Here is a 26,068-nt window from a genome sequence, read left to right as displayed (position 1 = left end):
AGCAGGTGATAGCTTGCGTTTTCTTCCTGATCGTGGCAGTGACAAAACAGTGCCATGCACTTCATACTTGCAAACAATTGTTTGCACTGTTGCTCTTGGGACCTGCACCTGCTTTGAAATGGCTCCAAGTGGCTTTCCTGACTTGTTCAAGTCAATGATTCGCTTTTTCAGATCCATGTATGTATATTTTTGACCCAGCAGATTTGATCACTTTTTCTGTTCACCCATAATAAAGTCATAAAAGAACCAAACTTCATGAATGTTTTTTGTGACAAAGAAGTATCTGTTCCGATCACTCTATCGGAGAAATATCAGAGTTGTAGAAATAACTGGAAACTCAAGAGAGCCCTGACATTATGTTCTTCACAAGTGTATGTAAACTTTTGACCACAACCGTATAAGTTTTTACCCGAAATAGTGACTTAAACTTTTTTTATTTAGTGCAATTTTTCAACAGCTAATAAATCACTCAATTTTCACATCAGAAACTTAATACTTGAGGAAAGCATGCAGGAATATCTTACTTTTACTCAAAAACCAAATTTTACATTTTTCTATATACCGTCACAACTTACTTAGGTTGAAGTCCCATACCTGTCAACCCGAGGCCGTTGGCAATCTTACAAATAGTGACGTATGCCCTTACAAACTGGTGACTAATCTTACAACATCGTATACAGCGTGCAATATGAAACAAAAGTAAAACTCAGTTTTTAAAATAATATGAATTTATTGGTAATATTGTAACATATAACCTGGTGCAATCAAAGAATCAATCATTTTAGCTACATCATGAATACTAAAATTTAACTGACTTTTGTTATAATTGCATGTAGCACTTATGGCAATTTCTATCATGTCTTCTGATGGGTGCACTTCATGGCACTTCAGCTCGCAATTCAGTTTGACTTGAAGGTAGTTAGTTAGTGTGTCCAATTATGAATTAAAAAGGTCAATTGATAAAATTAGTTTACCGATGCAATCTCTGAGTCAGGGAACATTTCTTTTGCTAATTCTGAGAAGTGATCAGCAATAGTTGCAGGCAAATTGTGTTCGGCTACAAATTTGCAGAATAAAATCTCCGCTTTCGTCACCTTTCATTCTGCAGACTTCATCTTTATGATCAATGTTGTTAATCTTACTTTTAAAAAGTAATTAATTACACTTACAAATTAATTCTCCCAAAAGGTAATTGAGTTAATAACTCTGTTACCTGAATGTAAGAGTAATTAGTTACTTGGCAAAATAACTGGTGTTACCTTTCATGGGTTGTTTTTTTCTTCTTCCATTTTTTCAAAAAAAAAACAAAAACAAAAAAAACATAGTAACCTTTGCTATATTTGGAAGTCATTTAATGTTGTGAATCAACTGTTTAAGTTGTTAAAATTGCTCCCGTTTTTGCATTAGTTCCCTTCTGTCTACTTTCAACATGTGAAAGTTTTAAAACTGTTTCATGATTTAAAGATAGATTCAAGTCAAGATTTTGCAGATTAAAGGAGTATTTTAGATAAAAAGTTACTGTGGTACGCTAAGAAGGTTCACTACAACAGAGCCTTTCTGAGGAGTCTACTGCTTTAAAATGGCGTCTGTTTACGAACGCCGCCGAGTCTGTCATTTCGCATGTAGTTCTATATGCATGTGATATCTAGATGTAGATTGTTGGCTGTTGGCTACAGTCAGGAAATATTGGAGCCACCTAGCCTAGCATGGCGTTTGCTACAGAGTCACAACAAACACTCTTCTTTCTCCGTGTCTGACTTTTCTCATGTCATTCAACCAATGTAGTAACGCATAGTGACGCACATTGTCTCGTTGCCGAAACTGTGACAAAATCTGAACGGAGAAAAAAAAACGTAATGCACGAAAAATGTACAGATTTTGACGTACGGCGTACATATTTAAAAATCAGTGCTCACTTGTACAAATTACGCCGAAGTCGTACAACTTGACAGGTATGAATTCCGATGTCACTATTGCCTCAGCACGTCTTGCCGGCTATCTGGCCCTCATTGTTTTTAGATTGAAATGTTACATAATATAAAACAAGTAAAAAATGATTTTTTTTGTATGGACGAAGAAATGTCTAAATTACTATTTCGTAAATTACCTGATTATTTAAATATAAAGTTACGCTATTGTGTATAGATACAAAATCCAACATGGCGGCCATCACAAAGCAAACAGCTTTTTAAGTTGAAAATTCTTTAAATAAATGCGTAATTTTTTTTCATGTTTCAAGTGCATGCATGGTGCTATTTTATATAATAATTACCTTGACTCCTCGACCAAATCACTCTTGAGACACTCCTGCCTGCTTGTATGCACTAAAACTTTCGTCCCATTTCCACCTAAATCCGATGTTAGAACGCACCGTTTGTTTGAGCTATCACAGTGAAAGCTGCCTCGACACTCTGCCTGGCCCGGCACCCTACGGGAAGCCGTGGCGCAATGTCTGTAGGAGCTAACTGATAGTGAAGTCTTCATGGGAGGGTTGGCAGTAAATAGGAAGCATAAGAAAATGGTGCCGCCTCACTGTAAATCAAAAGCGCATACTTAAAGACATTTGTGGTGGTAGGATATTATTCAACTCATACACAGACAATGAATGGTCATTTTTCAGTGCCATTTTTGGTTATAGACGCCCAAGCCAGTTTTTGTCAGTCTTTTTTGCCATTTACGCACTCTATCCCTGGTAATACACCAGGCACGTCTACAGCGTGTCCTGCAACGGCCGTTAGTCAAGCAGCAAGTGCACACCAGTTGTAGAGCAGTTGCGTTCCAGAAGCGGTTAAATGCGTCGCACCCAAAACGAACGGCATAATTTATTTGTCTCGAGACCAGAGGTTGCGCTAGACATTTTCGTTGTCTGTCATTTTGACTGACAGGGTCATAAAAATCCGGTCATAATCTATTTTTACCCGTCACTTAAATTTTTAAAATGATAATGATGACATATTCAATAGTATTTAGTTTTCATTCACTTTTAATTAATATTGTAACGCTTGGTTGGCGGCGAAAAATTAGACACGGAAGTCGTGGTATTTTTCTCCCTCTTTTTACTCTGCTTACCGCCAACAACACCAACAAAACAACAACTCCGCCCCCAAAGAAAAAGAGGCAACGAAAAGACCCCAATCACCAACGTCACACAATGATCTTAATTGTGGTTGTCAGCCCAAGATCTTCTAAATATATATTAAATGCATCTTACCAGATATAAAATGACTACTACATAGTCTGTGGTGATCGTTTGGTGCCCAGATTTCTTGTCGAATTACAGCAGTCCATCTCGCTCTCCTCTTCGGGTCTCTCAGAATACGGTAGAACTTCAAGTCTCTCCGTCTATCTTCTCTGTTACTGCAACCAACCGCCACACACGCCTTCACCATTTTGATTATTAATGTTAACGAGCAGATAAACACGCCGTAATAGGAGGCATGTACGTAGCGGTAATGTGTAAACACGACGAGCTGACACACAATATGGCGGCTCCAGTCAGGGGGGCGGAGTTGTGACGTCATGTGATTGGGGTCTATACACAGGCGGCAATCTAGTCCACCAATTGGATGACGCGCTGGCACACCGGGTGCACCAATAAGAACCTCGCGTTGATGTGTCAATCACGTTGCCGCCGCCAGACCCCGGTGACGCTACAATATTCTGACAGAATAGCCAACGACGTCATGCATTAAGAGAGACAATAGCTAATTAATATGCTCACTCGCCACCCTGTGGTCTGGGGTGTGAATTGCAACCTGTCAAAATGACGGACGGACTTCAGTTTTTTCCGTCACCGTTTTAAAAAACCGGTCAATGACGGAAAATATTCGGTTAACGCGACCCCTGCTCGAGACGCAACCCTTCTGCTTCAATCAAAGTAGGTAGGATCGGGCAGACCAGAAGTCACTCGTGTAAAAATATGGTGGATCTGGTCAATTTTCAGAATAATATGCACTTGATTTTATTCATTTCTGCATGGCGCTTTAACTTGAGAAAATTCATCAATAAAAAATTTTAAAACCTTTTAACAAGGATAAAAAAATGATCAGGCATTTGATGTGTAAAATACATGTTAAAATCTTTGTCATTGCAGTTGATTTTCTCTTAAGCACAGGACTTTTTTGTTTCTTTCAGAAAGAAAGCTGATCAACATGCAGGGCCTAAAGGCAAATGGTTGTTGAATTACCTTTAAATACCCGCAAGTTTCGGACTCTCGCGCGATTTTGCAATCCTCGCGTGAACCGATCGAGCTGCTCCACAGACGCTCTGCTTGTAAAAAGCATCCTGTTGAAATTAGGGGCAAGTGTTGGTGTCACGTTGCAGACTAAAACCGGGGTAACACTGTGAATTACAGAGAATAACCCAAACAAATTTTCTTAGTTTATTGACATGTTTGTGGCGCCCTCTGCTGAATTTATTTGATTCTGTGAATGCTCCACGTATATGCGCAATAAATGTGCCTGCAAAATCAAGTACCTATTGTGGAATAACATGCACAGTAAAAAAAATTTTTTTTTCAAAGTCATTTCACCTCATACTTAAGAAAATGAGTCTTAAGAACTCACCACCTTGCTCCTCCCTAGGGACAATGACATCACTGGCGTCCTGGACCACACCTTCTGTGTGGAGCACAATGCTTACGGAGAGATCATCCAGCATGAGCTGAAACCCAACGGAAAGAGCATCTCTGTCAGCGAGGACACCAAAAAAGAATATGTCAGGTATGAAGATGTTACGTGGAATTAGGGGCTCAAAATTTTTACTACACTGGACATTTGCTAAAAAAAAAAATGTAAAGACTCATTTTTTGGCTTTGGAATGTAAAACTGATCTGTTATTCTCTATCATGTCGATTTTTTGAACCATAGAATCCCCGTTTCCTAAAATATAAAAACCATTGTACTGAATGTGAGCTGATTTAAAAAAACAAAAACAAAAAAACAATAAAATGAAATGAATCTACAGTATTGACATACAAAGAACTATGAAAGCAACAGGTGTGACTGCAATTTTTATAAAACACTATCTTTTCAGGATATGACTACTTGTGTAGATGTAGTAATGTATTAAACTAGAACTACCAAGGGTGGATCAGTTGATACAAATCACTTTTGTATCCAGAGAAGAGTCGTCTGACTCTAATCAGCATATCTTTTGTGAGCATTTAGGTCCTCATTAGTCATTCCCATTCACACTCGTGAAACCACAGGGTTAGATTGCTCCAATTAGCATTTTGAGTGTTTCCAGGGCAGGGCTGCCTTGGCTTTGTCGGACAGTGGACCGCTCAGGCAGGCAATCGGGCGAACAACCTTTTTACAGTACGTTTTAGTGTTTGGCAGGGGCGGACTGGTAATCTGTGGGTTCTGGAGGATCACAGAACGGCCGGTGCCCTGGACGGCCGGCGGCCGCCATTCATTATGCATCACTGTTTTTATCCCCCCTATCCTCTGATTATCTACAGTTCGCATCCAATCCGACAGGTGGCAGCAATGCGCCTGGCTTTTCACCGCCAATCTGATAGACTAGGAACGACGAAAGCACAGAGTAGCCTTCATTGGTTCCTTCCTTGTGGAAGCAAAATAGCGACGAGTGTTAATGCACAATATGGATGGTGGTGGCAAAAAAACTGAAAAGAGCAGGGTGGCGCGGAGAAGGTTAGAGAGAAAAAATTAAAGAAACTGGAGAGTGAAGCATTAAAATGTCATAAATCGACAAATATTTTCGCAAGCAGCAGTCTGGCTGCAACGGCCACGTCGGGTAACAACAGCTCAGCTCCCGGCGATGGTGAGAGGGAGCTGCAGCCGCTCTGACGTGCAGACGGTGCTGGGAGAGAGAAAAGAAGAGGGAGGGGGCAACGATAAACTGTTGGAAGTTCCCCAGACAAGCGCAGGGCAAGTAAATTGGGATGAAGAGGGTTACTTGCTCTGTAAACTGGCAATTGTTATCCATCAGGTAGCTACATTTTAAATCAAATAAATGACAATTGAAGGGTTAGTGCCAGCTAGTCGATGTACCCGTTTGCAATCGTGTCAAGTTACAGTATGCTAGTCCTACTATCCCTCTCCTAAGAAAAAATATTTTAGCCGTAAAACAATGTATGCACACGCAGCATAGCAATATTAATTCAGAAGAAATATAACAAAATATTAATAAAATGAATGGTTTTACTTTAAAGTTTAGGTAGTTAAATTGATGTTATATACATTATTAATCATTTATATATCGTTTTGTTTTCTGGTTAATACTTTCCAATGAAGTTTATGTATACAGGATTTGTCTTGAAATGTGTATTGTATTTTCATTGAAATTTATTATTTGTATGGCAAGATTAATTATGGCAGGGGTCTCCAAACCGGTCCTCAAGGGCCGCTGTGGGGCCTGGTTTTTGTTTTAACCGATCGAGTACCGACAGTTTAACCAATGAAGTTTCTGCTAAAACAAGCAGCACCTGACTGCAATCAACTGATTACACTTGTAAGACACCAGATTGGTGCAGAGGTTTTGTCTTGTTTTGTTGGAATGAAATCCTGCGCCCGCCGCAGCCCTATGTGGAATAGTTTGGAGACCACTGAATTATGGCATAAACAATGAAGTCATTTTATAGACAGAGATCTTTAAAGATATATTATAACCAATTGGATACGTAAAACTTGCTTTGAAAAATAAATTCTTTCATTTGTTTATTCAGGTTGATCATAGAGCTAGTACAGAAAATGAATCCAACTCCAGTTCAGCCTTGCAGTACTTTGAGCGCCCGTAGTCAGACAGTCACAGTCTAGACACATTTTCTTCATTTTTCTCTCAAAGTGCACGAAATTGGTGCATTTTACAATAAAATGTAAAAAAAAAAAAAAAAAAACTCTCCCGGGAGGGGCATGTTCCCGGACCCCCCTATGGGGTCTGTGTTTCCCTTCGTATAGCGATTCTTATGGGCTGGGCTGAGTCAAAGTCCAGGGCTGCTTTTTAGTCCCAGTCCGCCCCTGGTGTTTGGTAACTGCTCAGTATGGTTGTCTAATGTGAAAATTGTGCACGATTTGACAAAATTTGGAAGATATCAGAGCACTTTTTTTGCTGGGGATTTGTTGCGGAGGACTGTCTGACATTACAGCATTGAGAAAGTATAGCTGTCTCAATCTCTCTGAATATTTAGTTGCACTGTTTCTTGTATGTATGGAGCTATAATTCTTATATTGCTGATGATGGATGGCTGATGATGCACAAGACATTTTTTGCACAAAAAAGCTTTTTATTTTAAAAAAAAAAAAAAACGTATGTGAAAAAGACAACAAAAGAAACTATATACAAGGGATGGTGTAATAAAAAACAAAACATTTTTTATGTGGTGACATAGGACACTTCGCCCTTTTCCTGGAGCTAGGTGTTGGAGGTTGTTGCAGAAGCAATTTTTCCTTCTGCGCCTTCTTTGCGCCCACATGCGAGTGAGCCAATTCCTTTGCAAGCCCCACCAAGAAGTCCAACCGTCTCTCTTGCCTTCCGGTGCATGCCTGATACAACACATATGCATTCAGCTCTGCCATATCAATCATATTTGAGAACACGGCGACTGGCTATCTCCGTGTTCCTCCGTGTTTGACAAAGCCAAGGGAGCTCTAGATTTGCAAATATTCAAGATGCTAATTGCTGCTATCCAGAGTGAAACCCCCCCTTCACACCTAGGCAGCGACTCCACAGGAGTCTGTAGGGGGGTTGTCTGCTTCATTGCTTGTTTGAGTTGTCTATTGTGTGATTAAGGGGCCGTTTCCATGGTGACTCTCGGAGAATACGAAAAATTTCAAATTTGCATTTGCATCTCCATTCGAACAATGTCGCAATTCCGCATGAAAACGATGTAGTATTCATGCCAGGCCCTAGGGGGCAGTGCAGATTTACAGGGTGACAGAGAATGATGCACTTTGACCCCACCAAGCTCCCTCAACCTGGAAAAAAATATGCCCGCCCACTCAAAGCAATGGCATTTTTCTTTGTTCAAAAAGGCACAACAATAGGAACATTCAACATATTTGATTTAAAAATATTATTAAAACAGTAAATTAAAGCCGACATTCCGCCATATTTGCTGTTTTTGATGTTTAGTAGCACCGCCACGCAGCCCAATGTGACGTGTACGAGTGCTGACGTTATTGGCTCGGGCTCGCGCCGCGGGAGCCTTTGATATGCATGCCGAGGAAGCCCCCCTCAATCCCCCGCAATCGGATTCTTCCACTTTGGAGGCAGGATTCTGAATTTTTCATCTTCGCATTCCGTCTTGGCCGACACCATATGCACCCGAGGCGAGTCCGCAGTCATTGCGTCTTTGTGTCGCAGAGTCGCCATGTAAACTGCCCCAAAGTCAAGTCGTCAGTTTGGTATGGGGGTCATCTAACACCTTTGTGGTCTTTCTTTATAGCCAAAAAACCCGGGATTTCCAGGGTTAAACTCTGGGGGGTGGAAAAAAATGTACAGTGGTACCGCTACATACGAAGTTAATTGGTTCCAGGACCTTTTTTGTAAATCAAATTGGTTGTATGCCGAGCAGGATTTTCCCATAGAAATACATTATAATTCCATTAATTCGTTCCACAGCCCAAAAACCTACACTAAATCCAAATAATAAATACGGCTTTTACTATTGAAAATAGCAATTACACACAGCAAAACAAATTATGAATAAAAATCAGAATAACAATAATATAATGATGGCAATAATGATAATAATATCTGTAAAAATGTTACAAATATCATTCGATCATTCACATGTTCATTTCAATGGTAAGTCTCACCTTTTTTTTTTTTTTTTTCTCCACCTGCACGAACCTTTTTGGATCCAGTGTTGATTTCTCTCACAAGAAAATCAGCCGTGCGTCAGTCTTCTGCAAAACAAAGAAACTGCGGCACTGTCAAAATCGTCGTATTTCGAGCATGTCGTCGGATGTAGAAACAACTGGCGAGTCAAATTTTACGTCGGACGTCGAAAACATCGTGTGTCGAAGCAATCGTATGTCGAGGTACGACTGTAATAGTTTTGGCTTCTGTTCCCAAAAAAAAAGTAAAAAAATGCTGTCCTACTTAAAACAACTGATTTTTTTCTTTTTAATGGTATCCCAGTGTAATTGATGAAAACCATAAGCGGATTCTAAGGAGGGGCCAGGGGGGACAGGCCCCCACCCCGGTGGCCGAAAAGTGTCATTGCATGAAATTGACTTAAGTTGTAGAGCAATAAAACTGCAACAAAAATGAATAAAATGAACAAAAAATTCATATACTTTTAGAATGGGTCAAAATTATTTTTCCAACAGATCATGTGACTAGCACCTTAAACGGTCATTTGCTTTGCATATAATTTTCACAAAAAATAAAATAAAATAAAAATAGCGGAGGGCAATTTTATTTTTCAAATGATTTTTTTCTTTGATTGAAAAATGTTTTTTTTTGTTGTTGATTGAAGCAACTTCCTACCCATAATATGGCCCAAACACAAAAATGATTGCTTCAATCAAAGAAAACTTTTTTAATGAAAAATTAAGTGTTCAAATGCAAATTTTTCAATCTCAAATATTTTTCCGCATTCGAAAATGTTTTCTATGATTGAAATTTTTCGATTGAAGTGATTTTTCTTTTTGAAAGTAAATATATGTTTTTTAAGCAACTTATTTTTTGATTGAATAATAAAGACAAAAACATCCTAGCCAAAATGTGGCATGAACACAAATCAACATTACTTCAAGCAAAAAAGTTGCTTCAATCAAAAAAAAAAAACTTTACTCCAATAAAAAATTTTAAAAAATCAAAGAAAAATAGCTTTCACGTGCATTTTTTTGAGTTCCAAATTTATTTTTGCATTCAAACACATTTTGTTAAATTGAAAATATATATTTTGATTGAAGCAACTATTTTTTTTTATTAAATAATAAAAATACAAATCTACCTCCGTATGGCTCTCCCAGGGGATACTATTTTTGACTGGGGTAACTACAATGGCACGACACAGGCGAGCGTACCATAATCAATGGATGACGATCTTGGTGAAAAGTATTGCCTAGGCAGACTGATTTAGAATTCCCGGAGAATGGTAGGAAACAAAAAAACGCTCATTGTCAGCTTATTATTATAAATATTCTTGTAAGTTAATTTTATGGCTGACACTGCGTTTTGGGGTCATCAGAATGTTATGCCCCCTCCCTGCCCAAAAAGTCAAACTCTGCCTATGATAATAATAATAATAATACATTTTATTTCTAGAGCGCATTTCAAAACAAAGACTCTTCACAGGAGACATGGAATCACAGTACGATAAAAAGGTATTAAAAGGATGAAAAATTAAAAGCACAATAAAAAGTAAAATATAAAGTAATAGTATAAGTATAATAGTAATAGTAAAAGTAAAAATATAACAGCTAGGGGTTATGGTATGTAAGAAAGAGTGAACAGGTGTGTTTTCAGTCTAGATTTGAAAAGTGATAGGGTAGATATGCTACAAAGATCAGGGGGTAGGGAGTTCCAGAGCTGGACAGAGCATTGACTAAAAGCTCTGGAACCAAAGGTGGAGAGGCGGACACGGGGGACGGAGAGGGGAAGAATAGTGGTAGAGCGAAGTGAACGGGTTGGATTGTTTAGACGGAGAAGATCGCAAAGGTAGGGAGGGGCCAGGGCACAGAGTATTTGAAGGTGATGATGCGGATCTTGTAGTTGATTCTTTGTTTGACGGGAAGCCAGTGAAGTTGATGGAGGATGGGTGTGATATGGTGTGTTGCGGGGGTTTGAGTGATGCGGCGTGCTGCTGAGTTCTGGAGGAGCTGCAGTTTCTGGAGGGACTTGTTAGGGAGACCGAAGAGCAGTGAGTTTCAATAATCGAGCCGGGAGGTTATTAGATTACAGACCAGGGTGGAAGCGGTATGGCGGGTTAGAGAAGGGAGGAGGCGAGAAATGTTGCGAAAGTGGAAATAGGCTGATCTGGTGATGCTGTTGATATGTGACTGGAAGGAAAGTGTGCTGTCGAGGATGACACCTAGACTCTTAACCTGAGACGAAGGAGAGATCGGTAAATTGTTGATGGTAATAGAGAACTTATGGACATTAGAGAGCGTTGCAGTGGTTCCAACTAGGAGGACTTCTGTTTTGAAGCTGTTAAGTAGGAGGAAGTTGGAGGAGAACCAGGAGTTAATGTCATCTAAGCAGAGGTTGAGAGAGGAAGGTGGGAGGGAGGCGGTTGGTTTTGAAGATATGTAAAGCTGGGTGTCATCCGCGTAACAGTGAAAGTGATTATTGTGTTTGCGGAAGATGGCACCGAGGGGGAGAATGTAGATGATGAAGAGGAGCGGCCCCAGGACAGAGCCCTGGGGCATGCCAGCGGAGACAGGGAGGGAACTGGATTTACGGGGGCCAAGTTTAACGAATCGTGTGCGGTTTGACAGGTAGGAAGTGAACCAGGATAGGGGTGTGTGGGTGATACCGATGGAGGAGAGTCGGTCGAGAAGGATTGTATGGGAAATTGTGTCAAAGGTGGCAGTGAGGGCGAAGAGGACGAGAATTTATGATGGATGCCATTTAACCAAAACCTGACTTCTTCCCTCACATTACACGGGAATTTAGTGAGATATAAGTCTGAAAGGGGCTTCAATAATATCGGCAAATATCCTATCATTATCCAAAGAATCATTACTATATCATCTTGAAATTGATTGAAATGTTTTACACCCAACAGGTTATATGTGAATTGGCGTTTCCTACATGGCATCGAAGCCCAGTTTTTGGCCCTGCAGAAAGGCTTTAATGAGGTGATCCCACAGCATCTGCTCAAATCCTTCGACGAAAAGGAACTCGAGGTACGAGAGCAAAGACCTCAGCGTCATTACCGTTGCGCCTTTCCTTTCTGTTAATTGTTTTATTTTCGTCTCTTTTAGTTGATCGTGTGCGGGCTGGGAAAGATCGACGTCTCCGACTGGAAGTCCAACACGCGTCTCAAGCACTGCACACCGGACAGCAATATCGTCAAGTGGTTCTGGAAGGCGGTGGAGTCGTTCGATGAGGAGAGGAGGGCGCGCCTGCTGCAGTTTGTCACCGGCTCGTCCAGGGTGCCCCTCCAAGGTTTCAAGGCGCTACAAGGTACAATGATTGCTCTCACAAGAAGTCGGGTCCTGGCGCAGAGCGGACAGAACGTGACCTCATCGTTAAACTTCAGAGACTTGGCTGTTTTTCTAAGAAGAAATGTAACATGTGAAAAGGTGAAACATTTGCTCAAGCTTGTTTGCTTTCTCTGTGTTTTTGCCTGCAGGTGCGGCGGGGCCTCGACTTTTCACCATTCATCAGATTGATGCCAACACAAACAATTTGCCCAAAGCCCACACCTGGTTTGTCTCACACAAATACACACATATGCTTGTCATCATTGCGCTCACATCCGGTTACTGTGACTATATTAACGTTTGAGTATGCGTTAAGTAATTAAGTATGCCGAAATAATATATATCAAATGAAGTGACAAATATTAGAACCGTGTGGAGACATAGACTCTTAACAGTAAATATTCTGATATTTCCGTCTTCCATTACGGTAGACTGGGGGATCATTTTGAAGGGGCAAATCTGTCGAGTTTAACTCATTCATTCCCAGCCATTTTCAGCAGAGCAAGGCCCATCGCTCCCGGCCGTTTTACTGGATTTTGACTGATTTTGCAAGGCCCACAGAAAATTCTGTTCTATTGCTAGACAGTGGGGCAAATGAGTATTTAGTCAACCACCAATTGTGCAAGTTCTCACACTTGAAAAGATTAGAGAGGTCTGTAATTGTCAACATGGGTAGACCTCAACCATGACAGACAGAATGTGGAAAAATAAGATCACATTGTTTGATTTTTTTAAAGAATTTATTTCCAAATTACAGTGAAAATAAGTATTTGGTCACCTACAAACAAGCAAGATTTCTAATTCAATTCAATTCAATTTTATTTGTATAGCCTTGGATCACAACAAGGTTGTCTCAAAGGGCTTTGCAGAGGCAATATGATACACAATCAGAAACAGCAAATGAAGCAACAAAGATGAATAAATAAAGTTCAAGTCCTGGGTATCCCCCATCCTTAGACCCTCCATGTCGGCAAGGAAAAACTCCAAAAACTCCAGAGTCTTTGGGAGAAAATGAGAAACCTTGGGGAGTACCACAGTCAGGAGAGATCCACTCCCAGGACGGATAGCCATGAAGCCCCAGGACTGCTAATGGGAATTAGCAGGCGAAGTTACAGTCCGTAAAGATGCAGTGGAGTAAAGGAACAAGAAGAGGTCCATCTAGCCAGGTGAGACGGAGGTAGCAACGAGGACGTCCATCCAGCCAGGGGTCCGGACAGTCAGGAGGCTGCAAATGAAAAATAGCCCCTCCCCAGAGGGGAGGGGTGAAAGGGGACACCGGGTGACTAGTGATGAAGAGACTAGACAACTAGATATTAACATTGGAAAATAGAAACAAATTAAGACAAATGGTAGAGTGAGAAAAAGGAGATAGAAATCAGTGGCTGTACTTCCCCCAGCATTATAGCTTCTAGTGCAGCTTAGACTAAACTGTGAGTCTACTCCGACTTCAACTAGCCTGATCATAAGCTTTGTCCAATAGGAACGTTTTTAATCTAATCTTAAATGTGCAGACTGTCTCGGCTTCTTTAATATTAGCTGGAAGCTAATTCCATAAAACGGGCTTGGTGGCTAAAGGCTGTAGCTCCGACAGTACTTTTAGAAACCCCGGGAACTACCAATAGACCTGCATTCTGAGAGCGGAGTGTTCTGGCTGTCAAAGAGGTCTAACTTCTTCTAACGAGGTCTAAAGAGGATCCACTCGTTACCTGTATTAATGTAACCTGTACCTGTAATTATTTAACTCATTATCGGTATAAAAGACACCTGTCCACAAACTCAGTCAGTCACACTCCAAACTCCACTATGGCCAAGACCAAAGAGCTGTCGAAGGACACCAGAGACAAAATTGTAGACCTGCACCAGGCTGGGAAGACTGAATCTGCAATAGGTAAAACGCTTGGTGTAAAGAAATCAACTGTGGGAGCAATTATTAGAAAATGGGAGACATACAAGACCACTGATAATCTCCCTCGATCTGGGGCTCCATGCAAGATCTCAGCCTGTGGCGTCAAAATGATAACAAGAACGGTGAGCAAAAATCCCAGAACCACACGGGGGGACCTAGTGAATGACCTACAGAGACTGGGACTACAGTAACAAAGGCTACTATCAGTAACACAATGCGCCGCCAGGGACTCAAATCCTGCACTGCCAGATGTGTCCCCCTGCTGAAGCCAGTACACGTCCAGGTCCGTCTCTGGTTCGCTAAAGAGCATTTGGATGATCCAGAAGAGGACTGGGAGAATGTGTTATGGTCACAGGCATGAAAATCTCTCACCTTTCGGCAAAATTCGCCGTTTTGAAGTCAAAAAGGGCGACCTACGTGAATTGCGTAGATCCGAGGAGAAATTCTTTTTGGGAGGGGGGGGGGGGGGGGGTCGGGAGGTTTTATTTAATTATTATTATTATTATTATCATGTGATTAACTTAGTACGTAAACTGAGCACTTAAGAAATCGGTTCTTTAAAAAAGTGACAACTTGGACAGTCAGCAAATCCTTCTAGATGCTTCGCTGACGAGAACCAATCATCGGCCCAAGCTGCGTTCCATTATTCCAAACGCGCGCACTCCATACGGGTACATGGAGTGCTCGGAGAGCCTTTGGTTGGCTCGCAAAGCTGCGAAAACAAAAAGCAGGCCTCACCCACACCGGGGCAGACCAGAGTGCAGCATACACACTTGCCTGTATTTGCCAGCAGATTGAATTTGGTGAGTAATGGTTTCAATCGTTTTCACATTTTGCGATATAAAAAAGTTACTGCCATTCGTTGCAGCTTGCGTTGAACACTGCCAGAGCTAGCCAAATCTCCCATGAAAAAAAATAGCTCCCGTTAAATTGGCGTCAAGCTTGTGTATTTAGCGGTAATATAAATGAAGAAACACACTGTTGAGTCAAATTAAGCGGCTGCTCTTGGATGGAGGGGGGCGCCTCGTATCGCTCCCGTTGTTCGCCTGAGACGCGTTATTTTCGGCTGGGACTTGAGCTGACGGCCGGTGTCGGCACAACACCGGCCCGACGAGTGGTAGGAATGACTCTTGCTTCTTAAAGCTTTTCAGAAATACAGGGATCCCTCGTTTTTCGCGGTTAATGGGGACCAGAACCCGCCGCAATAAGTGAAAACCGCGAAGTAGCGCCCCCCCTCTCCATTTTTTTGTGCGTGCTCAATGTATTTATTCAGATTTTACATTGGAAAAAAGATACATATATATAAGACATGTTTTTTCACTTTTTTCACCAAAGTATCATTTATAAATGGTTTTCAAGCACTTCAAAATGTAAGAATTATGATAAGTTTTAAACATGTTACTGCCCCACCGAATTATTTTTAAACAAGAATAAAGTAGTAAGAAAATGCTTGGCTTTATTAAATGCTTCATAGTGAGTCTACTCAAACCCTCTCAGGCTTTGTTAAACGGTGATTGACACATGTGCAAAGTTTTTCTTTTTATATATATTTTTTTGTTTGAAGCAACTTATTTGATTGAATAATAAAGACACAAATGTCCTAGCCAAAATGTGGCCCAAACACAAAACAACATTACTTCAAAGGAAACATTTGTTTCAATCAAGAAAAATAGTTTTCAAATGCTTTTTTGTCTCAAATTTATTTTTGCTATCAAAAACAATTTTTTTTATTGAAGTGACTTTTTTGGGATTAAAAGTATATACTGTATTTTGATTGAAGCAACTTTGTTTTTGATAGAAGTAACTTTGTTTTTTGATTGAATAATAAAAACACAAATCTACCTCCATCGTTATTGAGAGAAAGAAATTAAGAAAGCTTTAAAACTAAAAGCCACCGGGGAGTCTTTTTTTTTTTTGGTTGTTGTTGTTGTTGTTGTTTTTTTTTAATATTTATATTTCATTACATAGACATGCCTCTTAGGGAAAGGAGATTGAGGGATAAAAAAAGGAGTTGGATGAGGCTGCTAAAGGCAGTGGATACCTCATCAGCTGGGTGAATAGCATACCTAGTAAGAACAAGTTTGCAAGGATAGTCGGGTATTAAATACAATTATAAACGCAATTACAATGTTATTTTTCTATAAGATTTTATGTCATTGCTTTATTAATCATTAGGTTCTAGAGTTGTTAAGTATGGATAATAATGAAATAATAGTTTTGAGAAAACTGTGCTGTTGATGGCTCAGTGACCATCTGATGTGGTTTGTTTGTTCTCAGATGAACAAGTTGAGGAAGGAAATTTTGATGCAGAGGTTGAAGGAAGAAAAGAGGCAGACTGACTGAGTCACAGCCAGAAAGTGTTGATGACAGTTATGATTTCTATTCACTGTTGCCCCCTCCCAATTAAAGTATGTCACAGTCGCAGCCAATTATTATCTAAAGCTGGTTAAAATTGAAGTTATGTTGTTTTAATGTGTATTAAATACTTGTTCATGTGCCCCTTTTGATCTACGAGCACCCGCCCCTCCACCGGTCTCTGCACGGCCCTGCTGAAACACAGTGTGGGTTGACAGAGCTCAATATTTTGTTGGGGTGTACAGTGTACTGGAACATATTTCCTCCACACCCTTCTCACCTTTTTAACCCCTGACCCATTTTCATGCCTGTGGTCAGATGAAACCAAAATAGAACTTTTTGGTAGAAACACAGGTTCTCGTGTTTGGAGGAGAAGGAATACTGAATTGCATCCGGAAAACACCATACCCACTGTGAAGCATGGGGGTGGAAACGTCATGCTTTGTGGCTGTTTTTCTACAAAGGGACCAGGACGACTGATCTGTGTAAAGCAGACATGTCCAAAGTCCGGCCCGGGGGCCAAATGCGGCGCTTGGTCAAATCTCATCCGGCCCCCAGCCTCTGTCATAAAATCAAGAACGTTTGGCCCGCACACAGACTTGATAAATTGGTCAGCAGTACTGCTACCAGCATATGAAGTAGCTTGCACACTAAATGCTGCTCCTCATTTAACCACTAAAAGGCAGCGGCACTCTAAGCAACATTACCCCGTGTCAGTCAACAAAAAAAAGTTGCCGATGGCCGACGTTAGGTGGAAATTGGACTATTTCTTCACTAAAATATGCAACAACTGTGTCTGCCTCATTTGCAAAGAGACAGTCGCTGCTTTTAAAGAGTTCAATGTGAGGCGATATTACCAAAAAGGAGACGCTAACATGTTCGACAAGATTACAGGGAAGACACATAGCGAGACATTGAGGGAACTTGAAGCTAGTTTAATTTTACAGCAGTAGTATTTCACAAGAGCCCGAGAGTCAAGAGAACGCCACAAAGGCTAGTTGCGGGATTGTTGAATTTATGAATAAAAACAACTAATAAAGCAAATGTGACACAAGGAATAGCTTGCTAAAATTTGCTTAAATATATTGTTCTACGTAAAGGACGTCAGCCAAGGTCGGCCCCCCACATTTTTACCACACCAAATCTGGCCCCCTTTGCAAAACGTTTGGACACCCCTGGTGTAAAGGAAAGAATGAATGGGGCCAAGTAAAAATCTCCTTCCATCAGCAAGGGCATTGAAGATGAGACGTGGCTGGGTCTTTCAGCATGACAATGATCCCAAACACACAGCCATGGCAACAAAGGAGTGGCTTAGTAAGAAGCATTTCAAGGTCCTGGAATGGCCTAGCCAGTCTCCAGATCTCAACCCTATAGAAAATCTGTGGAGGGAGTTGAAAGTCCGTGTTGCCAAACGACAGCCCCAAAACATCACTGCTCTAGAGGAGATCTGCATGGAGGAATGGGCCAAACTACCAGCAACAGTAGCCACGTTTACATGCTGACTTTTATTCATACCGATTCAAATCATTCCGAATGGAAATTTCACATCAGCTGTTTACATGTCACTTCATCTATTCCGATCCAGCGTTTACATGTGACTGCCTTTATTCCGAAAGGACGTTTGACAACTGCCGTCTGACATGCGCAGATTAATCAAAACAAAGCGTCACGTTGCAAAACATGGAGATCGATCGTCAGATCAGCTGCTGTTTTAACTTTTCGAGTGGAAACAAAACTTCAGAATGATACGCCGTTCATTTAAAAAGTTGTGTGGGTGCGCTGTGCGTGTGCTTGGAAGCCATGTTGCAAGTGACGTTACTTACGTCACCGAGGGACGTCACCACGCCAGTATGGAGCATGCGCAGAAAGAACGCAACCAGACACCATTCCGCTTCCCTGTTTACATGATATAATTTTACTTCTAATCGGTTTGGGAAAAGGAATATTCCACCCCTGTGAATCGGAATGAAATTCCATTCGGTTTGGGCCTGTTCATTCCGAATGAGGTGTTTATTTGGAACACATTTATTCGGTTTGAACAAATATTCCGATTGTAATTGGAATATTTGGCTCCATGTAAACGTGGCAAGTGTGTGAAAAGCTTGTGAAGAGTTACAGAAAATGTTTGGCCTCCGTTATTGCCAACAAAGTGTACATAATAAAGTATTGAGATGAACTTTTGGCATTGACCAAATATTTATTTTCCAACATGATTTGCAAATAAATTCTTTAAAAATCAAACAATGTGATTTTTTTTGGGGGTCTTTTTACCACATTCTGTCTCTCATGGTTGAGGTTGACAATTACAGGCCTCTTATATTTTCAAGTGGGAGAATTTGCGCAATTAGTGGTTGACTAAATACTTATTTGCCCCACTGTATGCCGTAAACAGACTTGGTAATGGCGGCGAATATCGTATTGTAGTCCAAGCAATCTGTATTGGTGATTTTTTTTTTTTTTTAATTTAAATAAACTATAAACTACTTTAAATCCTAGTCTTTAGTCTCTAAGTGTACATATGATTTCTCTTCTCTCCAGCTTCAACCGTATCGACATTCCGCCCTACGAGAGTTACGACAAGCTGTACGACAAGCTGCTGACCGCCATCGAGGAGACGTGCGGCTTCGCAGTGGAATGAGGCGCACCCCTCCTCCGCGCGCTTGTTGGACTTTTACTAAGCCCTCCGTAACTGAGCACCCTGCAGTCTTCCTCTTTTTCTTCCCGTCTCAGACCAGACCAGACCGCCACATTGTCCAGCATTTCTTTGTGTCGTAGCAACGCCGAGAGCAGGTTCTTAAAACTCCTTCCAGACATTTGTCGAGAGCGGCGCGAGCGTTGCTCGGCACGCACGCGTCACGCTCCTGCGTCGTCTTCAGGTAGCCGCTTCTTGCCCACGCTCGCCACGAGCCGCACCTTCATCCTACCTCAGTCCAATAGCGCGTGTGTGAATGTGAGAGAGGTTCACATTGATTTAAAAAGTCCACTTTTAAATCTTTGGCTGCCATTGACTGCGATTGACGTCCATTCCGGTTTGACATGGTGGGCGATTAAGGGAGTTAGCCCTCTGGGTCAAAATGGATCGGACATCTATCGAGTGATAAACTCATTTAAATTCACAACAGGAGGATGAAAAGAGCCACGTGCAGCTCTTGTGCCGCAGGTCGGATTTCTATCACTGTCAATGGCAATCCATTTGAAGAGCAGCCCTAAAAAAGCTAATATATTGTTTTTGGATTTTGCTATGTTTTGTTTTTACTCTGGGGGAGATGTTTTGTGTATGTGTGCGCATCAAAACCCATGTTCCAATGCAAAGATTCATAGCTTTTTCTTTTTTTCTTGATACTTTACAGTAGAATCTCCAAAGTTGAACACACTTAAAGAGGGAGACAATACCAATATAATTGAACATTATGTAAAAGACTGTTGAGTATTAAAGTATGCAAATAACAAAATTGGCAAAATGAGGGGTGGGACTTTAACACGTTACTTACTATTATTAATTAGCATTTTAAATCTAGGTTGCATTCCAATCACGGAACATTTGAACAACACTTGGTCTTCACTTGAAATCAGTCCAAGGTGGGAAAAAAAAATCAGGACCGCTAAACATTTTTCAAAAAGATTTTTGGAGTTGTAGGCCTCTTAAATCACCATTTGTCTAACAAAGATGTATACTTGATGCTATCTTGTTCGGTTTTTAATTTGATTCATTCCTCCGCGAAAATCCTTTCGAATGAAGTCTTTTTCTTTTTAGAACTGATATTACTATGCGGACTCAAACGTGATTAAGATTAATTAAAGACTTTTTTTTTCCCTTCTTGTTTTAACATAAAAAATGATATTGCATATGTTCACGGCCTTTTTGTGATGTTAGTTATACCCACACACTGATAGACTCCAGCACGGGAAAATGGGTGTTAACCACTTGAAGCCTGGATTCACATTTAATATAAAATGAATAAATCATTGGAGGAATAAGAAGTACATAACAATAGTATGCAATCCAAAAAATACTGCACTGATCCCTCACTACTTCGCGCTTCACAACTCCGCGGCCCCAGTCCATCGCAAATTTTTTTCAATTTAAAATAAATACAGTGCCCCCCATAATTATTGGCACCCCTGAAAAAGATGTGTTTTAATATTTTAATAAAAAGCTCAATCTTGGTCTCACACAAAAATACACACGGTCCCAGGCTTCAACTGGGTCCGTGTGCTTTGGTCAGATGAGACCAAGATTGAGCTTTTTGGCAACAAACACTCTAAGTGGGTCTGGCGTACCACGAAAGAGGCGCACGCTGAAAAGCACCTCATACCCACTGTGAAGTATGGGGGTGGGTCAGTGATGCTGTGGGGCTGTTTCGCTTCCAAAGGCCCTGGGAACCTTGTTAGGGTGCATGGCATCATGAATGCTTTGAAATACCAGGACATTTTAAATCAAAATCTGTTGCCCTCTGCCCGAAAGCTGAAGATTGCTCGTCACTGGGTCTTTCAGCAAGACAATGACCCTAAACATATGGCCAAATCTACACAGAAATGGTTCACCAGACACCAAATCAAGCTCCTCCCATGGCCATCTCCGTCGCCAGACCTTGTTTTGTTGGCCAATGGGGGTGTACAAAGTATTAACACCAGGGGTGCTATAATTGTGACACACATTATTTGATGTCAAATAATTTTTTCTTTATGTGGCATTTTTCCCCCACTGAATGAATGCAATTGTATTGAAGGTTGGATTTTTCTTTTTTTTTTTCCATTAAGGTCCCATATTATTTGAATAAAAAACAAATTATTAGAAGCTAAAAAACATATCTTTTTGAGGGGTGCCAACAATTATGGAGGGCACTGTAAATACAGATGAGCTGTCACAAACCGATCACGTAGTTTCACTCTCCCTCCTGCTGCTCTTTGTTGGTCAGGCAGTGCACTGCAGTTGCTTATTGAAGTTAACGATGATTGACTGACATTTGGGTTTGATCTTGCCAGACACGAACTTCAAAGCGCCACATGCGTCAATCATCGTTTAACTTGTTAAGCAGTTGCTGGGGCAACTCATTGTGTGTAAGTGAGCAGCTTGAGCGGAACTGAGTGGACTCACTCAATGAATTATTTAATAAAGCCATGCATTTTTCTACTTTATTCTTGTTTAAAAATAATTTGGTGGGACCCTATGTTTAAAACCTATCATAATTATTACATTCTAAGTGTTTAAAAAACATTTAATATATAGCTACATAAGGTTTTTTTTTTTTTAAATTATATTTTAGGGAAAAACACTGAAAAACATGTATTATATGCATCTCCTTCCAATGCTAAATCTTAATAAATGCATTGAACACACACACACACACACACACACACACACACACAAAAAAACTGGGGGTGGCGGGGGCTACTTCGCGTTTTTGACTTATGGCGGCGGGTTCTGGTCCCCATTAACCGCGAAAAACGAGGGATCACTCTATATAAATAATTTACATAGAAATATACAGCGAAAAATGAGAAAATCCTTAAACATAATAAAAAAAGGAAAAACATTTTAAAAATAATCAAAAATGGAAAAAAATGTTTTAAATATATATATATTATATATAAATATATGTTATTTTGCTCTTTTTAGTTTTTTTTTTTTAGTTTAAGCATAGGCTTCACAATCAGTTGGCGAGACAACTCCTACATACATTGCGCCACGGCTTCCCTTAGGGGGCCGAGCCAGGCAGAGCGTTGTAAAGGTTTTCACTGCAATAAATTCCAACGCTGCATTCTAACGCCGGATTTATGTGGAAACAGGACGGAAGTTTTAGTGCATACGAGCTGGCAGGAGAGTCTTGAGAGTGATTTGGTCGAGGAGTCAAGGTAATTATTATATAAAATTGCACCATTCACGGAAAAAAATGAAGGAAAAAATTAGCGTAGCTTTAAATTGAAATATTTACATAAAAAGAATGAGAGCTGCCCGTTTTTTTGCTTTTAACCAAGAATCTAGACTGTTTTACAATCATAGGCATAGAAATTCCGGGATTTACGCATTTATTTACATGAATTTTCAACTTTTAAAAATCTGTTTTGTGATGGGTGCCATGCTGGATTTTGTATCCATACACAATAGCGGAGCTTTACATTGAAATAATCAGGTCATTTTCGGCCAACTGCCCGTTTTTGGGCAAAAATTTAGTAATTTAGACATTTCTTCGCTACAAAAAACTTTTTACATGTTTTATTTCATGTAACATTTCAATCTAAAAATGACGAGGGCCAAATAGCCGGCAAGACATGCTGAGGCAATAGTGACCTCAGAATTCAACCTAAATAAGTTGTGATTGTGTAAAGAAAAATGCAAAATTTGCTTTTGTTGAGTAAATGTAAGATGATTCTGCATGCTTTCCTCAAGTATTAAGTTTGTGATGTGAAAATTGAGTGATTTATTAGCTGTTGGTAATCAAAATTGCACCAAAAAAGGTGCATATCAATATTTAACATATCATTGCATGATATGTTAAATATTGCTATTGGTCCCGAAAATATGGGTGATTATCTCTGCACTGGGTGATTTTTGTGCATCTAGCGTCAAAAATGAGAATTTTATAGCCATTTCAAGTTTTGTTATGCTTATATGTAGGGCTGCAGCTATCGATTATTTTAGTAGTCAATTCATCGATGAACTAGTTAATTCGAGTAATTGGAAAAGGAACATAAAAATTTAAAATCCCTGTGGTGAGTCTCAAACGGTAGAAAAAAATAAATGAGGATGTAAATGCAACAAAAGAACAATTGGCTAACTTACATAGAAAAAGTCCGCTAGCTTATATGCTATAAAACGCTAAGGTTTTTTTTTTTTTTTTTTTTTTTTTTTTTTTTAAATATACAATGTTCCTAACAAATGGTTCAAACACAAAAAACTGCTAAATATACCTATAAACTAAATTACAAATGCATGGAAAAAAATGTGCAAAAAAAAAGTGAAATGAGCTATGTCATATTCTCTGTTGCCACTAGAGGGCAGTGAATCCACCCAAATCAATACCACTGAATGCAAGCACTTTCAAAACACATCATTACAACGCCACTCGAATTAAACGAATACTCGAAGCAGCAAAATTGAATTTGAATCTTTTTTTCTAACCGAATTACTCGAGTTAATCGATTAATCGTTGCAGCACTACTTATATGAAAAATAATTCATTCGGGAATGACTTTGAATTTTTTGTTGCCGCTGCTCATGGAGACTCATATATGCCTAAAGGAGGTGCCCATTTTGGTTTTAAGTCGCTAGCGGCTTTGGTTTTGAAAATATTTGAATGTTAAGTTTTTGAAAATAGGCCCCCTACGGAGTGGCCCCGCACCTCGTTTCCCGTCAACTAGGGTTGTTCCGATCATGTTTTTTTGCTCCCGATCCGATCCCGATCATTTTAGTTTGAGTATCTGCCGATCCCGATATTTCCCGATCCGATTGCATTTTTTTTTTTTTTGCTCCCGATTCAATTCCAATCATTCCCGATAATTTTTCCCGATCATATACATTTTGGCAATGCATTAAGTAAAAAATGAATAAAACTCGGACAAATATATACATTCAACATACAGTACATAAGTACTGTACTTGTTTACTATGACAATAAATCCTCAAGATGGCATTCACATTATTAACATTCTTTCTGTGAGAGGGATCCACGGATAGAAAGACTTGTGACTTGTATTTGTTGAGCTTTCAGTAAATGATACTGTAGCCATTTAACTTCTGCCCAAATGCATGATGGGAAGTACAAGCATGACTGTGCGTCGTGGTACCAATTGATATATCTTCTCTGCGTTGGGAAATAACATAGGGTGTTAAGAAAAAGATCATCTACTACCTTTCTTCCCCACATTGCTTCCCACGATTATTCTAATCGCTGGGAGTGGGATTGTAAGGCTTTAGCCATTAAAAAAAAAAAAAAAGGCTCCAAAGACTGCCAAAATGTACTCTACTCATTTTACGCTGCCTTTTAGCTCTATATACTGTAGGGGAAAAACGGCGCCATTATAGATTGAACGCGACAATGCGTGAGTGGGTCGTGCAGCGCATGCGTTAAATATTGTAACGTGATAAATGTAAAAAATATTAATTCTCGCCGTTAACGCGATAAATTTGATAACCCTACCTTAAGCTTAAAGACTCTGGAAGAGTGTAACGCATTATGTCTGTAACGTTAAATACAATTAGAAAACGATTTAATAAAAATATATATTAAAAAAAAGGCATGTCCAATATTTTTTTGCCGATTCCGATACTTTGAAAATGACGTGATCGGACCCGATCGATTGGGATGCTGATCGATCGGGACATCTCTACCGTCAACTGATGGTGAAGTCTATGGTTTAGTTGTATTTTTCCATGTAATTACGATTATTATTACCATTTTATGTACTTGCGCCAATGCTTTTTTTACTGTATATTTGTCAAACCTAAACTCAGGCATCAAGGGGTTAATGGTACTCATTTGTTTGGCTAAATTAATGTCCGGCTTTATGTCAGGTAACCACTTAGTTTTTTCTTGACATCTTTCTTCACTATTCCAACTCAAAAAAATGCAATTCGGCGTGTTTTTTCCACTAGGATTCACATGATAAAGCTGTTATCTGTCCCGTTAACCCTTTCATTAATCGGGACTCATCTTTCAATGCCATTGAGGTGCAATCCATTTAGACTGATCGAAAAAGATCGGACGTCTAGCGCCGTCAATGGCAACCAATGAGTTAAAAGAGTGCCTTCAATTCCACATTCTACCACTTTTAAGGGTGTTCCACTTTGACGACTTGGCTTTTCTCACCGCTCTTATTCAATCGGTCCCTTCACATGTTGCAAAGTGTCCGCCGCTGCAGACAGATGTTTATTTTCACTTGTCACTGTCAAGCACTTTAGCAAGTAAGTGATGTCAGACCTACTCCAAACCTCTTCACCCCACCCGACATTAAAACAAGGTTTCCCCACGCAAGCCAAATGAAAAGTCAAACGTTGACAAAATGAGTAAGAAATGAGGTGCCTAATTGAGCAATTCATACAGTGCCTTGCAAAAGTATTCGGCCCCCTTGAACCTTGCAACCTTTCGCCACATTTCAGGCTTCAAACATAAAGATATAAAATTTTAATTTTTTGTCAAGAATCAACAACAAGTGGGACACAATCGTGAAGTGGAACAAAATTTATTGGATAATTTAAACTTTTTTAACAAATAAAAAACTGAAAAGTGGGGCGTGCAATATTATTCGGCCCCCTGGCGTTAATACTTTGTAGCGCCACCTTTTGCTCCAATTACAGCTGCAAGTCGCTTGGGGTATGTTTCTATCAGTTTTGCACATCGAGAGACTGACATTCTTGCCCATTCTTCCTTGCAAAACAGCTCGAGCTCAGTGAGGTTGGATGGAGAGTGTTTGTGAACAGCAGTCTTCAGCTCTTTCCACAGATTCTCGATTGGATTCAGGTCTGGACTTTGACTTGGCCATTCTAACACCTGGATATGTTTATTTTTGAACCATTCCATTGTAGATTTGGCTTTGTTTTGGATCATTGTCCTGTTGGAAGATAAATCTCCGTCCCAGTCTCAGATCTTGTGCAGATACCAACAGGTTTTCTTCCAGAATGTTCCTGTATTTGGCTGCATCCATCTTCCCGTCAATTTTAACCATCTTCCCTGTCCCTGCTGAA

The 26,068-nt window shown here is 40.1% G+C and overlaps 1 protein-coding gene across 2 annotated transcripts in view; it reads left to right on the top strand.

Moving 5' to 3' along the window:
- LOC130920838 (E3 ubiquitin-protein ligase SMURF2-like) overlaps positions 1 to 23,211 on the top strand; it is a 161,334-nt gene extending 138,123 nt beyond the window's left edge. For both annotated transcript variants that reach the window (XM_057844319.1, XM_057844318.1), the window contains exons 16-20: positions 4,584 to 4,721; positions 11,702 to 11,822; positions 11,901 to 12,102; positions 12,272 to 12,347; positions 18,922 to 23,211. In XM_057844319.1, coding sequence (XP_057700302.1) covers positions 4,584 to 4,721; positions 11,702 to 11,822; positions 11,901 to 12,102; positions 12,272 to 12,347; positions 18,922 to 19,021 — 637 coding nt within the window. In that variant the 3' untranslated portion in view covers positions 19,022 to 23,211. The remainder of the gene's footprint in view (positions 1 to 4,583; positions 4,722 to 11,701; positions 11,823 to 11,900; positions 12,103 to 12,271; positions 12,348 to 18,921) is intronic.
- The last annotated feature ends 2,857 nt before the right edge of the window (positions 23,212 to 26,068 follow it).

This window comes from Corythoichthys intestinalis, chromosome 8 (assembly GCF_030265065.1).
Source record: "Corythoichthys intestinalis isolate RoL2023-P3 chromosome 8, ASM3026506v1, whole genome shotgun sequence".
Lineage (NCBI taxonomy): Eukaryota > Metazoa > Chordata > Actinopteri > Syngnathiformes > Syngnathidae > Corythoichthys > Corythoichthys intestinalis.
This window is presented reverse-complemented; position numbering and strand designations above follow the sequence as displayed.